At 44.1% G+C, this 14,993-nt stretch overlaps 1 protein-coding gene and 1 non-coding gene across 2 annotated transcripts in view; one reads left to right on the forward strand and one right to left on the reverse strand.

Moving 5' to 3' along the window:
• The window catches only part of LOC114587416 (neuronal acetylcholine receptor subunit alpha-7-like), a 115,810-nt gene extending 111,340 nt beyond the window's left edge, over window positions 1–4,470 (reverse strand). The window contains exon 1 of the mRNA XM_028711621.2: window positions 3,981–4,470. Coding sequence (XP_028567454.2) covers window positions 3,981–4,059 — 79 coding nt within the window. The 5' untranslated portion in view covers window positions 4,060–4,470. The remainder of the gene's footprint in view (window positions 1–3,980) is intronic.
• Window positions 4,471–13,158: 8,688 nt separating this feature from the next.
• On the forward strand, window positions 13,159–13,232 carry TRNAI-GAU (transfer RNA isoleucine (anticodon GAU)). The gene has a single exon. It is a non-coding gene; the product is annotated as a tRNA-Ile (tRNA).
• The last annotated feature ends 1,761 nt before the right edge of the window (window positions 13,233–14,993 follow it).

Consider the following 14,993-nt stretch of genomic DNA (forward strand, 5'->3'; position numbering starts at 1 on the left):
CCTACGGCTGTTTTTGGACTACAACTCCCATCATCCCTAGCTAGCAGGACCAGTGGTCAGGGAGGATGGGAATTGTAGTCCAAATACAGCTGGAGAATCCTATTAGGGGAAAGTAGGCAACTCCATCTCAACCCCCCCCCCCAAACAGACCCTGGAGCTAGCTGTCAAACCTGACAATACTAAACAACCATCTCTGCAACGCTGCATACATGTCCCAACCCAGTACTGTGTCTGCCGCTCTGTGTGTTGAATGCACAGCATCTTGGGATCCAAAGACATTCCACCTCCACTATGGTCCATTTCATGAGTATCTTTCAAGTGTTACATTCAATGGAGGGAAGGGAGTAGGGTTCTGCTTGCCTTTCCCACTTCCAAATGATACATTTTCAGTTCAATGTGTTATACTGGAGGTGAGATTTTATTCCTTTCTAACTGCAATGTCAACCAAGTTTCCCAAGTCAGATCAGGGCCCTCACAAATCTTCATGTCCATCACTCTGCTTTTCTCTACTCTATTCCCATGTACAATATCTCTATAGTTTTCTAGATCTCTGTTTCTCTGCTCTACTCTTTGCAAGGAACAGGTACTGCCTACAGAGTGCTGAAAAGCTCCAGAGAATAATTTTTTAAGCAGAGCAGGGGAGGATTATAAAAAGTAGTTAGCGCTGTTATTGTTAATTACCCACTTTACCTGTGGAAATCTCACAGCAGCTTACAGATACAACAGAAATACTGCAACCAATTCCAACAATCACAATCACCACCATCAGGACTTTGAATGTCATTTCAGCAGATAGATCATATATTGTGCACCTTACAGAATCGTTATATGAACACGTATTCTGAAACAGAAGCCATTCCAGATTCAACACTCTCTGATTTGTCTGACAAATAAAGTATTAAGCCATAGTTGGGGCGGGGGGGGGGGCATGAGGTGAACACCTTTAAGGACTCTTCTGCCTCCACCTCTGTTTTTACCACTTTGAATTAGGGATGAGGAAATCTGTCAATTTTGGTTTCTCCCAGTTTCTCATTTTTCCAAACTTTTGTCAAGTCCTCCACATTTCCAAATCAGTTTGGGGTAGTGTGTGTGTGTGTGTGTGTGTGTGTGTGTGTGTGTGTGTTTAAAGAAGTCCTCGTGAAAACTCACCAGCAAATTTCTCCTACGGTACACAGTTTTCTAGGCAATTCTGCCCAAGATGCATATTTTTGCAAAGCAATTTCCCCTGAATATAACACATTTCTAATGTATGCATTTTCACACACTCTTTCCCCTAACATATGCATCTTTGTAAACATTGCTTGGCTAGAGAACCACCCTCCAAAATTTGGAGAGTTTTGAAACAGCACATTTTTGTTGCTTGCTGTTGTAATTTTGTGTCTTGATTTCCCTCCCGGCAGCGTAAGGCTGCGTAGATTGCCTTCCCCTTCCCTCTTTTATCTGCACAAGAAGCCTGTGAGGTAGACTAAGCTGTGAGTTGGTAGTTCAGACACCAAAGTCGCAAAACTGTACATCCTTAAGAGTATTTCTTGCTTGCTACTATTTATCAGGTTTGGCAAAGATTTGTTCCATTCCGTTTTGACGTTCTGCTGTAAATACCGAGACAATGAAACGTTGCAGTTAAAGCAAGGAGGCTGTTTTTTCTAGCTTTGTTGCATGATCTGTGAATGACATTACATAAGAACATAAGAAGAGACTGCTGGATCTGACCAACAGCCCGTCTAGTTCTCAGAATGGCCAAGCAGATGGCTGTGAGATGACCACAAGCAAGACCTGAGCACTATAGCACTCTTCCTTCCTACAGTGTCAGGCAACTGGTATTCAGAAACATACAGTTTCCCACTGTGAAGGCAGCACAGCCATCATGGCTGGTAGCCTCTGGTAGCCCTATCCTCCATTAATATGTCTAATCCTTTTAAAGCCACATGTCCTCCAACATTTCTCCAATGGAAATAGGGATGTCCTATTCCATAACAGCAACAGCAACATTATTTATACCCTGTCCATCTGACTGGGTTGCCCCAACCACTCTGGGCAGCTTCCAACATACAGTGGTACCTTGGGTTACAGACGCTTCAGGTTACAGACGCTTCAGTTTACAGACTCCAATAACCCAGAAATAGTACCTCGGGTTAAGAACTTTACCTCAGGATGAGAATAGAAATCGCATGATGGCAGCAGGAGGCCCCATTAGCTAAAGTGGTCCCTCAGGTTAAGAACAGTTTCAGGTTAAGAACGGACCTCTGGAACAAATTAAGTTCTTAACCCAAGGTACCACTGTATATAAAAACATAATAATTTTTTATCTCCTTGGCTCAGAGGTTTCATAACTCCATGCCCTCTGACATTTCTCCGATGAAAATAGGGCCATCCTAAGGAAAAGTGGGACATTCCAGGATAATATCAGAAGCCAGGATAGTTTCTGTAAATCCAGGACTGTTCCTGGAAAATAGTGGCACTTGGAGGGTCTGAAGCCATCCACATTGGTGGCCATTATTGCCTCCTGTGGAAGTGTACTCCATAGTGTGAGGCCTGGCATGCATTTGTATATTGCCTTTCTGTCCAGGAGTTCAAGGTTGTGTGCATTTTCCTCCCTTCCTCCCCTTTTACATTTGTAACAACCCTGTGAGGTAGACTAGGCTGCGTTAATATACAGTGGTACCTCGGGTTAAGTACTTAATTCGTTCTGAAGGTCTGTTCTTAACCTGAAACTGTTCTTAACCTGAAGCACCACTTTAGCTAATGGGGCCTCCCGCTGCTGCTGCGCCACCGGAGCACAATTTCTGTTCTCATCCTGAGGCAAAGTTCTTAACCTGAAGCACTATTTCTGGGTTAGCGGAGTCTGTAACCTGAAGCGTTTGTAACCTGAAGCGTATGTAACCCGAGGTACCACTGTATGTACATAAGCAGAAGATCTTGTCAACAGATTGCTGCAGAAGACAAGGGAAGAGTGGGCCTTGAGGAAATCCTGTTGGCACCCCTGAGTGAGTGCATTTAGGACCACAGCTGAAGATGCTGGCTTATCTCTAGTCCAGGTTTCTCAGGTCCAAGTCGGATCAAGTTTCTCAACAGGGGTTTACCCTCTATATTGCCTTGATTCTTACCTTTAAATAAGAACTTCCAAAGTAACTTTCATGATCATCTTTCATAGTATCCAATTTAGCCGTCCATCTGGCTTTCCTATTCCCTGTCTATTTTACTGAATTGCTTCATTCCCATGCAATTTCATAACTGATTTAGCTGTTGGGTTACACATACAGATTCATTTTATGTACCTTATATAATAGATTCATCTTCAGGCTGATGCATCAACAATTCGAGTTAAGCCAAAACCTATTTATTTAAACCAGTAGCCATGATACTAATATAGAAGATTAAATCCAGGTATTGTATCAACTACACAGTGAGCCAGACTCCCCTAGTTAATACTCTTTACTTTTCCTTTTATCCGTCCCTGACTTAGGAACCTTGTATTATAGAAATGAACATATAACACGGAAAAGATTGAAACAGAAATAGTTCATCTCCCTCATCCGTACATCTCAAGCCCAATAAAATGATCCACAAGTCCTCTTTAAAGCGTTCCTATCTTAGTCTGCCCTATCTGAGAAATATATGCTGTTTTATGTTCAAAATCCAACACTGAAGCCTTTTATTTCTTTTATTGACATTTGTATTCACAGAGAAAGTTGTCAGAGCAAAGAGCTCTCGCACATCCCCACCTTGGGGGGGTCAAAAATATCAGAAGTACAACATCAGTTCACAGGTGTTTGTTTTTTTAGTATATATATAAAAAATCCTCTGCTTTGTTTTATTCCTGTTTGTACTCATTGTACGCATCCCATTGACTTTGATGGGGACAAATAGCCCCTGAAAAAGTTTCCCAATGCATATCTCCAGGGAAATCAGAACAGCTCGTGTTCAGCAAAGGACAAATAATCATCATCGCCACCGTATAATCAGGAAAATCCAGAACTTACCTTTAAAAAGAGACAGGAACAAGGATGCCCAGAGGTACAAGCCGGAATAGACGAAGCCCAGACACCGCTCTGTGAGCATTGTCAAGCCACAATTAGGAGTCTAGGCAGACACCAGACACCGTGAAGGAAGTCTTCCTGTCAGCTCTGAGTGATGGAGAGAGTCTCTGGCTAAGAGGGATCGCAATATCCAGCCAGCCAGTTTTGCTACTGCAAAAGAAAATGATATTGGTCCAAGTCGCACATCACTGTTTATTGCTGGTAATAACTACATCTAAGTGCCAGAGACTTAATTAAGATTGGAAGAAGGGCTTTTTCTCTGCGCGTCTCTTCTTTCCCTTACAAGCGCTCTGCACCTTTGCTAGTGCCAGACAGAGGGAAGAAGCAGGAGCACGAAAGCTAATGTGTGCGGGGAAGGGGGAGGAGAAGGAGAAAGAAAGGGACATTGCTGCCTCTGAGAGATTTTCCACATTCCCTCTCTCTCTCTCTCTAACAGTAACTCTGGGCCAACACGTCAGCAGTGTTTTCTACGCTAGTACGAGAGTGCCTCTAGAGCTACATGCCAGGCAGTGCGAGACGAGAGCGCCGCTCTTTTTCCTTTTCACGGTCGCTGATGGAGCAATTTTCAGTCAGAGAATTACAGCATGACATTGTTTGTGACCTAATGTTGGAAGAAGAGAAGTCTAGTCTAGGAGTTAACAGCTATAGGGTTCGGAGCCTTAGGAGGAATCTGTTGCACCCCACAACACAGACTTTCTTTTAGAGGCTCCCCAAAGAGAAAAATAAACCATCTTTTTCAACCGTACTGCCTTTTCCAGAGATTGCTTCCTTTTATTCCCTGTTCCGGTCCTTTTTTATGGTCACAATATTTCGCTGCAAAATTCGTCTTAGCATTCCAATAAACAAGAGAACATGAAAATGTATATCCCTGAAGACTTTCTTTACCCATTCCGTTTGGATATATTTTTTTCTCCAGATCACCAAATTAGGAACATAGGAAGGTGTATTATATTGAGACATACCACTGGTTCAGCTAGAACAGTATAATTGACTGGTAAAATTTCCCAGGCTTTCAAGTAGGAGACTCTCCCGGTCCTCATCAGGAGATAATGGGAATTGAGCCTGGAACTTTTCGCAAGGATAGAACCTGCTCAGCTATGGTCCTTCATGTCATGCTATGCCATATCTTCATGTTATGACTTTTACGCATACCAGGACTCTCATTGGAACATCCCCTTGCACATGGTCATTCTCAGGGCGCACCATTTTTGCAGCAAATTCTCGGGCAGTTTCATACACGGGCTTAATACAGTGGAACTTGGGTTACGTACCGTCCTCCTTACGAAGGCTTTGGGTAACGAGCTCCGCTAAACCGGAAGTAGGTACTCCTGGTAGCGAACTTTGCCCCCGGATGCGAGCGGAAGTCGCGCACCGGCGGTGGCACGGCAGCAGCAGGAGGCCCCATTAGCGAAAGTGCGCCTCAGGTTAAGAACGGTTTCAGGTTAAGAACGGACCTTCAGAACGAATTAAGTTCATAACCAGAAGTACCACTGTACAGTGGTACGCTTCAGGTTACAGACTCCGCTAACCCAGAAATAGTACCTTGGGTTAAGAACTTTGCTTCAGGATGAGAACAGAAATCACACAGTGGCGGTGTGGCAGCAGCGGGAGGCCCCATTAGCTAAAGTGGTACCTCAGGTTAAGAACAGTTTCAGGTTAAGAACCGACCTCCGGAACAAATTAAGTTCTGAAAATGGACCATACAGGTATCACAAATGGGACATTGGCAACAGGGGTGGGTTGTGTGGTGGTGTTTTTTTTTAATGCACCAGATTCCCATGCCATGTGGACACTGTAAAAAAAAAAAAAACTGCATGTCTGTGGAGCACCCTAATCCACAACAAGCACCCATGTGGAGTACAATTCTAATCCCCGCTGATGGTGATGGGTGGTGGTGGTTAGAGTGGTGTCCTGGTGCTGTTCCACTGGGATGCCCTAGCTACGCCCGTGGATGAAAAGCTACAGGTGGTAGCAAGTGAAAAGGCCCCAAATGGGGTGTTTTAGAGGTAAAGTGCCAACAGCTTTGGTTCTGCTTAATTGAAAGCTCTCAATTCGTTTAGAGCCCAGTCCTCAGGCCCTTCATGCCAGCCTGGAGCTGGCCTAGTAAAATGGAAGATAGAACCACTTTCTGCCTACTCCCACCATGGCCAACAAGCCTGTGAGACAACAGGAGTTAGAGGGTGACTTTGTTATGCAACCCCCGAGCAAAGGAGATAAGTAACTAGACAACCTTTAGGAGACATCTGAAGGGGAGGGAGGTTTTTTTAATGTTTAATGTTTTATTATGTTTTTATATCTGTTGAAAGCCACCCAGAGTGGCTCAAGCAACCCAGCCAGATGGGTGGGATATAAGTAAAATCATCATCATCATCATCATTATTAAATAGGACATCCCTATTTCCATCAGAGAAATGTTGGGGGGGCATGTATTCATCGCCTCATTCTTCCTAGGCACTTACAATTTCTCTCTGATACCCCAAGCTGCCTTGAATGAATTTTTACATAGAAAAGGGGAGGTCTAAATTTTAAAAATTAACTTTACTTGATCATGAAATGGCCCTTCCCTGCCATTCTTTTTGTGGGTCCACGCACCATTTCCCCCAATGTGATTTCCTACTTCTTTCTCCCTCATATTAGTGGTTTTCAAACTGTGTTCTAGAGAAGTTTCTTAGGGAGCTATCTATGAAACATGAATTGGTAACAATAGACAACCTTCCATAAAATAAAGCTTCTCTGACTCAGTGCCCACTCTCAATCTGAAAAATACGTAGCACAAAAGGAAAAGGGATTGTGAGGGAGGAGGAAAAAACCCCAAACTCTAGCCCTGGTTTTTACTTACAGAGTTCTTATAAGGACCAGCTGGAATGGAAACAGGTCAAGGTGAGGAGGAGTCCAGAGTTGCTGTTCTCTCAGGTGAGTTGAGACAGGTCCATCCCTCCCTCTGCTGCAGCCGGATGGAATGGCTTTTGCCAGGTGTCCAATGGCTACTATAAGCTTTGTCATCCCTCCAGTGAGTGCTGGGCGGCCATTTTGTACATTTCCTCTGGTGCTCAGGAATGTTTCCTGTTGCTATTAAACAGAAGCAGCATCACTGGGTGGGTGTAAAATCAATAGTGTGTGATTTCCACAATCGGGAGCAGCAGGACATAGCTGCATTCTTATGGTAAGCGCAAACTTGTCAGGGTTGCCCGCCTCTCTATATTTGTGTTATGCCACACTAACCATGGCAGCCATTTTGTGTTATTCCACATGCTCAACGTAGCAGTTGTTTTGTGACAGGTGCCCCAACTGTCTCTCAAAGTCCAAAAGGCCTGCCAAAAAAGTTGAAAAAACATATCTTCATGTATGCGACAACGGCCGCGAGAGTTCTGGTAGCACAAGGATGGAAACTAAAGAATCATGGCAAGAAAAACTGAATGGACTGGCAAAACTGACATATAAGCTACGGGAAAAGGATAACTGTGACTTTAAGGATGAATGGGAACCCTTTACAAAGTATCTGAAGATGCAACAAAGCAAACTGGACTCCTTGGCAGGTTTTGAATAAACATTCACAAACTTTTTATTGATAATAATCAGCTAAATAGTTTGAGGATCTGTACAACTTTGTAACATGCAGGAAACAGCATTCTTAGAGAAAACAAAGACTGGAACTGAGGGAAATTGGGGGGTGGGGTGGGGGTGGGTGGGTTTTGTGTGGGAGGGGGGAGGGAGGAAAAATGGGGGGGGAACAAGGATGATATGTTTTTGGATAATATGTCTTGTTATAATTTTGAATTAAAAAAAAAACAAAAAACAAAATGTGCCCACAGGTCTAAAAACATCAGTGACTCCAGTTCCAGTCATTCACAGGTCACCCATGGAAAGTCCGTGTGTGGCAGTAATTCATTTTTTATTAAACCCTATAGGGGAAAGACACCTAATTAAACCAACCTACACCATGACCATCTCTGCAGTAAGCACCCATTTGTTAATAGATTTGATTGTTTATTGCAGTAGAACATTACTAATAGAGTTACTCAACTCTATGACCTTCCAAAAACCAACTGATCTGACATCTCTTTTCCCATTTAATTTTTAATAGCCGGCTTTTGTCATCATAATATATTACGAAAAATGGCACTAGCAAATGAACCTCTGCTATTGATGCTGTGCTGGGACTTCAGTCTAACCCGACAGTAATCATAATTAAGATTATAATTCTCATTTTCTGTAGAGACATCATGGCAATTAAATCTATTCAGGGAGTAATTATTTTTCTTCTTTTATAAAATGATCTCTCTCTCTCTCTCTCTCTCTCTCTCTCTCTCTGTGTGTGTGTGTGTGTGTGTGTAGGCTAACAGCAAAAATATATTTCATCCCTTGCTATACTTTTTAACCAGTACCATTCACCAAGAAGGTTAAGATCTTAAGTGAAATATGTATCTGTCACTTTTAATCAAGCTTACTGTTGACAATGTGTAAGCAGAGAATGTGAAAACAGGGGTACGAAAAGAAATACTTGTTTTTCCATCCATGTTCCTTGCCAATGTTCAAATCATCGTAGATAATATTGTTTTCTTTCACAGCCAGTTCACACGGTCCTTTCTCAGCCATGTGATCTAATATTTATATAAACATATACATTATGACACTTTATTCTTTTAGATTATATTCTATTACACATTACAATTTCATTCTTAGTTAGCAATTAATATATTATAATTGTCAGTACTGTAGATCAGTAATGTTCTTTAGAGGTTTGTTACATTCCGTCTGTTTTTATTTTATGCTCTGTTTTATTCACTTATAAGCTGCTTTAGAGACTTCTGTACAAATATGAGATATCAATAAGAAGTGAAATCGATCTCCTTTGAAAGGAGGAGAGCCATTTGCATGGGAGGCTGCCTTAGTCTAACTCAGACCATAGATTCATCTCGCACAGTATTATATATGGTGGATTTCGAAGGGGCAGAGGAATCAGAGACCAAATTGCAAACATGCGCAGGATTATGGAGAAAGCTAGAGAGTTCCAGAAAAACATCTACTTCTGCTTCGTTGACTATGCAAAAGCCTTTGAATGTGTTGACCACAGCAAACCATGGCAAGTTCTTAAAGAAATGGGAGTGCCTGATCACCTAATCTGTCTCCTGAGAAATCTCTATGTGGGACAAGAAGCTACAGTTAGAACTGGATATGAAGAAGAAGAAGAAGAAGAGTTTGGATTTGATATCCCGCCTTTCACTCTCCTTCAGGAGTCTCAAAGTGGCTAACATTCTCCTTTCCCTTCCTCCCCCACAACAAACACTCTGTGAGGTGAGTGGGGCTGAGAGACTTCAAAGAAGTGTGACTGGCCCAAGGTCACCCAGCAGCTGCATGTGGAGGAGTGGAGACGCGAACCTGGTTCCCCAGATTACGAGACTACCGCTCTTAACCACTACATCACACTGGCTCTCTATGGAACAACTGGTTGGTTCAAAATTGGGAAAGGAGTACGACAAGGCTGTATATTGTCTCCCTGCTTATTTAACATATGCAGAATTCATCATGCGAAAGGCTGGGCTGGATGAATCCCAAATTGGAATTAAGATTGCCAGAAGAAATATCAACAACCTCAGATATGCAGATGACACAACCTTGATGGCAGAAAGTGAGGAGGAATTAAAGAATGTTTTAATGAGGGTGAAAGAGGAGAGCGCAAAATATGGTCTGAAGCTCAACATCAAAAAAACTAAGATCATGGCCACTGGTCCCATCACCTCCTGGCAAATAGAAGGGGAAGAATGGAGGGAGTGAGAGATTTTACTTTCTTGGGCTCCTGATCACTGCAGATGGTGACAGCAGCCATGAAATTAAAAGATGCCTGCTCCTTGGGAGAAAAGCAATGACAAACCTAGACAGCATCTTAAAAAGTAGAGACATCATCTTGCCAATAAAGGTCCATATAGTAAAAGCTATGATTTTCCCAGTAGTGATGTATGGAAGTAAGAGCTGGACCATAAAGAAGGCCGAAGAATAGATGCTTTTGAATTATGGTGCTGGAGGAGACTCTTGAGAGTCCCATGGACTGCAAGAAGATCAAACCTATCCATTCTTAAGGAAATCAGCCCTGAGTGCTCAATTGAAGGGGCGGGGGGAGGGGCGTTGCCCCCCACTCCTGGGCTGCTTCCGGAGGGGTGAGCTTCCTCCAAGCTGTCAAAAGGAAGAGGGAAGGGAGGAAGGCTGCTGGCAAACTGGTGTGGCTCTCTCCCTCCCTGCCCCCCGGCCAGGAAGCAGCTCGCTATGGGTGGCTCGCTCTACCTTCCATGGGCATCTCTCCCCCTGGGACGCTCGTCCCACCCACATAGCCCCGCCCCCGGGGGCACAGCATGTGCGCTGCTCCAGGTGCCGGAGCAGCTACCTACCCCAGAAGGAGGAGAGGAAGAAGAGTTTGGATTTGATATCCCGCTTTATCACAACCCTAAGGAGTCTCAAAGCAGCTAACATTCTTCTTTCCCTTCCTCCCCCACAACAAACACTCTGTGAGGTGAGTGAGGCTGAGAGATTTCAAAGAAGTGTGACTAGCCCAAGGTCACCCAGCAGCTGCAGGTGGAGGAGCGGAGACGCGAACCCGGTTCACCAGATTACGAGTCCACCACTTCTAACCACTACACCACACTGGTTCCCACATTGTGTCCTCCACCAGAGGTACTCCTCCTCCTCTAACACCCCATATACCACTAAGCTAGAGTTATTGGAAGGAAGGCCAAGACATTGACTCATACAGAGACACAATGTCTCCACAATAAAGTGACTGAATGAGCCAATCAGACACGATACTGAGATGCAGCAGGATTGCTGGCTCTCAGCTGATTGGAAAGAGACAAGGCCAGACTTGTACACAACGACAGAGACGTAAGGGGCGAGTGGATGCATCAGCTCCCAGGGAGTGAACTGACATCTAGATCCACACAAACCTAGACTTCCATTACTGAAAAAGTGGTTTTGAGTTCAAAAGTGCCTGTTATGAAACATGTTGCGTGAAGTGTCAGCCTGGTAATGCACCGAGTGCCATTTCTGTAAGAGCTGACAGGACATGATGTGAAAAGCCTGCTGGGAAAGAGAAAACACAAATGTCAATGCCAAGTAACTGCACTTTGCGAGAAAAGAATGGGATGTGTCATAAGCAATTGTTCCTTGAAAAGGGAGAGAGGTTTGCCTTTGCCCAGGCAAAGTATCTGCAACAGGCGGGTGTCGTGTAAGACTCTAAGGCAGATGGAGCAACCAGGGAGATACAGGAGCAAAGTGAAGAGTCCCTGGAGCGGCACAGCCAGCAGTGGCAGCAACAGCAAAGGGACAAGGACCCCTCGCAGAGATTGTTTACAACAGGCAAAGCTAAGCCAGTGAAAAGATCAAAAGAGGAATAAATCCTATTGCAGGACAGGGCGGCGAAGAGGTGGGCAGTACTTGAGGATTTCGTTCTTTGTAGCTAAGTACACTAATAATAGGAACCTGCCTAACACAGAAGTCTGATCTTAGGACCTCTTATTTAAGAGCATAAGAAGAGCAGCAGAATCAGGCTAAAAGCCTGTCTAGTCCAGCATCCTGTTTTCACAGTGGCCAGCCAAGTGGCCACAGGAAGCCCCCAAACAGAGTCTGAGCACAAAAGCAATCTCTCCACCTGTCATTCCCAGCAAATGGGACCCAGAGGCTTTCTGCCTCCCACAAGGAAGGGGGAGCATAGCGATCATGAAAGTGGCTACAGTGATACCTCGGGTTACATACGCTTCAGGTTACATACGCTTCAGGTTACAGGCTCCGCTAACCCAGAAATAGTACCTCAGGATGAGAACAGAAATCGTGCAGCAGCAGGAGGCCCCATTAGCTAAATGGTACCTCAGGTTAAGAACAGTTTCAGGTTAAGAACGGACCTCCAGAACGAATTAAGTTCTTAACCCGAGGTACCACTGTATAACCATATGTGCTGCCACGAAGAGAAATCCAATTATTCATTTCAATACAAAATTCAGTAAGGCAAGCTCTGGAGACTTTGTGATATGCTGATGTTTCATTTTACTCATCACATTAAAACACTTGTTCTCCAAAAGTTTGCCATCTCTGGGCATGCCCACCACAAGTTCTTGTCTCTGTCCCCCGCCCCCCGTCCAGGTGTTGACAGGTGTTGTAGACATGGACTTGGACACGGAAATGGAGTGTGAATCTTGGAGTAACCTGTGGGGCAAGTTTCCCGTTATAACCACCTCAGCCAGAATCAAGGAAACAATGCTGAGGATAATGCAGAAACGGTACATGACCCCATGTGGAGAACTGAATTTAAGGTCGGGCGGGAAATGTGAAACAGTGAGAAACTGAAATGGACATATTTTACCTTCCCTATCTACCACTGAGATCTTCCCATCAGAATGTGGAGCAAAGAGCAGGTGGGAGCAGCAGGTCCCAAGCTCAAAGACAAAATCTAAAGCAATCCTGCCCCAGCTTATGTGACCCAGTTGGCCAATGCAGATCCTCAATGGCTTATCATACTCCATGCTGTCTTTGGCTGCCCTTTCTGTCCTCCATATTTACAGTCTTTTTCTGGCCATAAAAACATTAGGTGCATTCAACCCCTCATGTTCTGCCATGCCCAATTCCGAAGGTTGGTGGTTCGAATCCCTGTGACGGGGTGAGCTCCCCTTGCTCGGTCCCAGCTCCTGCCAACCTAGCAGTTCGAAAGCACGTCAAAGTGCAAGTAGATAAATAGGTACCACTCCGGTGGGAAAGTAAACAGCGTTTCCATGCACTGTTCTGGTTTCCCCAGAAGCGGCTTAGTCATGCTTGGCCACATGACCCAGAAAAACTGTTTGCGGACAAACACTGGCTCCCTCAGCCAGTAAAGAGAGATGAGCGCCACAACCCCAGAGTCGTTCGCGACTGGACTTAACTGTCAGGGGTCCTTTACATTTACATTTATGCAATCCTAGCAGGGGACTTCTACATGCTGTAGTTTTTTGGTTTTAAATGCATTGGATTCAGAGCCAACCCCTGGAAAAAAAGGTACATCGGCAATGTTCAAAACATATTATTCTGGAGACTAGATGATCCTCAGGGTCCCTTCCAACTCTGCAGTTCTATGATTCTGTGATCTATTATGCCTCCTCCTGAGGCCTGGATAGCTCAGTTGGTTAGAGCATGGTGCTGATAACACCAAGGTTGCAGGTTCAATCCCCGTATGGGGCAGCTGCATATTGGACTAGATGATCCTCAGGGCACCTTCCAGCTCTACAATTCTATGATTCAATGTCCTATTGAAAACAAATTCCCGTACAGTAGCTGGCATGAAAATTTCAGGAAAGAAATACACAGAGGTTCCCCCATGGATGCAAAAGGCAAGAGCAGAGATAGCCAGGAAACAAAGCAGCAGATTGGAGGCCATCTGCTGGAGTATCAGAGCTCATGCCACTTGAGGATATCAATTCTCTGACAGCAAAATATGGCTGCTTGTTGCCCAAGAGTTTCACGCAATGTGGTTTCCGGCCAAGGACTGGCTCACACAAGGCCATCTGGTTAGGGAAAGATTACGTGGCAGTTTGTGCAGGTATTGAATCAGGCAAGGCATCCACCACCCCAGACAAGGTGTTCATCTGTCACAACACTGTCTTCTGTGAGACAACTTGAACATTTGGTCAGCTGCCAGCCAGGAAGAGTAGAATAACTGCATGATGAGGAATCAAGTGAAAGGTCAGTGTTGGAAAGTACTGTACACTGATCTCTGTCAATGGCTGGGGAGGAAAGGATGGTGGGTGCAGGGTGAGGATGGCTCTGTTGCCCATGTCAGGTAGCAACACTGAGATGATTTCTGGAAGGGTAGCCCATTAAAACTGTGGCGGCAAAACCAACAAAGGGTCTTGTGACACCTTAAAGCAGTGGTTCTCGAAGTGGGCAGTTCTTACTGAGATTATTACTATTGTTCACGTAGAAGCCGCTAGATAAACAAAACTGACTCTTGTATGGAAATAAAAAATTTCCAGTCCAAAAATATGGTTCAAAAGCTTTACTCACAGAACTTAACTTCAAAACAGCTTAAAACAATAAAAATTACATTCAGTTAGTTACATATTTCTTATGCTGATCCCAGCATTTTTGGTGGACTAAGATAAGTTTATATAAAAGAGATAGCAAGTGGGTTTTTAGTCACCTGAGTTCTACTCAGTGAAGTCCCACTGAAAGTAATGGACCTAAGTTAGTCATGTCTATTCTGAACATGACTAACTCTGGATACAACTCAGTGCTTGTAAGTCAGTTAGTGTCTGATTGTGCAAAGCCAGGAACACACATTTCTGCATCTGCAATTCTTCCTTAGATTCTATTTTTTCCAGCTGGCCTAAAACCTCACTGTTCCATTTATATTCTTGGAAGCCTGCCAAGCACTGCCATCCAATTATTAGGACCTCTGATTGTTTATAAAAAAGTCCTACATTGAATAGGTTATCAGAAACAAAGGAAATGAATGTGGTGTCCTTCAAAGAGTGGCAGGTGGATGTGACAAAGGCACTTCACATAGAACCAGACGTTGCTTGAGGACTTGATGAATATTTGTGACGCGTAGTAGGAGCTTTTCTTTTCCTTCTGCTAACCAAATAAATAAATAAAAAGTCAAGAGGAAAGGCCAGCACCTAAAGAACATCTGATGCATACTCACCTCGAGGAAAATTGAGAAGTAAATCCAACAGCCAATTTCTAATTGGTAAGGAACAAGTAGCACAAAGATTCACTCCAGGCATGTAGTGCTTTATGCAGGGATGTGTATAGACGCTAGGGGAGGATATATTAGATATTATCCTTCTTTCCTCACCCTTGTGAGTTCAGCACAGTGCATCCCTTTGCAGCTTAAAAGGAAGCTTAGATAAACTACTTTTAGCTTTTTAGTTTAAGTCATGGGTCGGCAAACTAAGGTCTACAAGCCGGCTCAGGCCCAATTGCCTTCTGGATCCAGCCCAC

This window comes from Podarcis muralis, chromosome 17 (genome assembly GCF_964188315.1).
Source record: "Podarcis muralis chromosome 17, rPodMur119.hap1.1, whole genome shotgun sequence".
NCBI lineage: Eukaryota > Metazoa > Chordata > Lepidosauria > Squamata > Lacertidae > Podarcis > Podarcis muralis.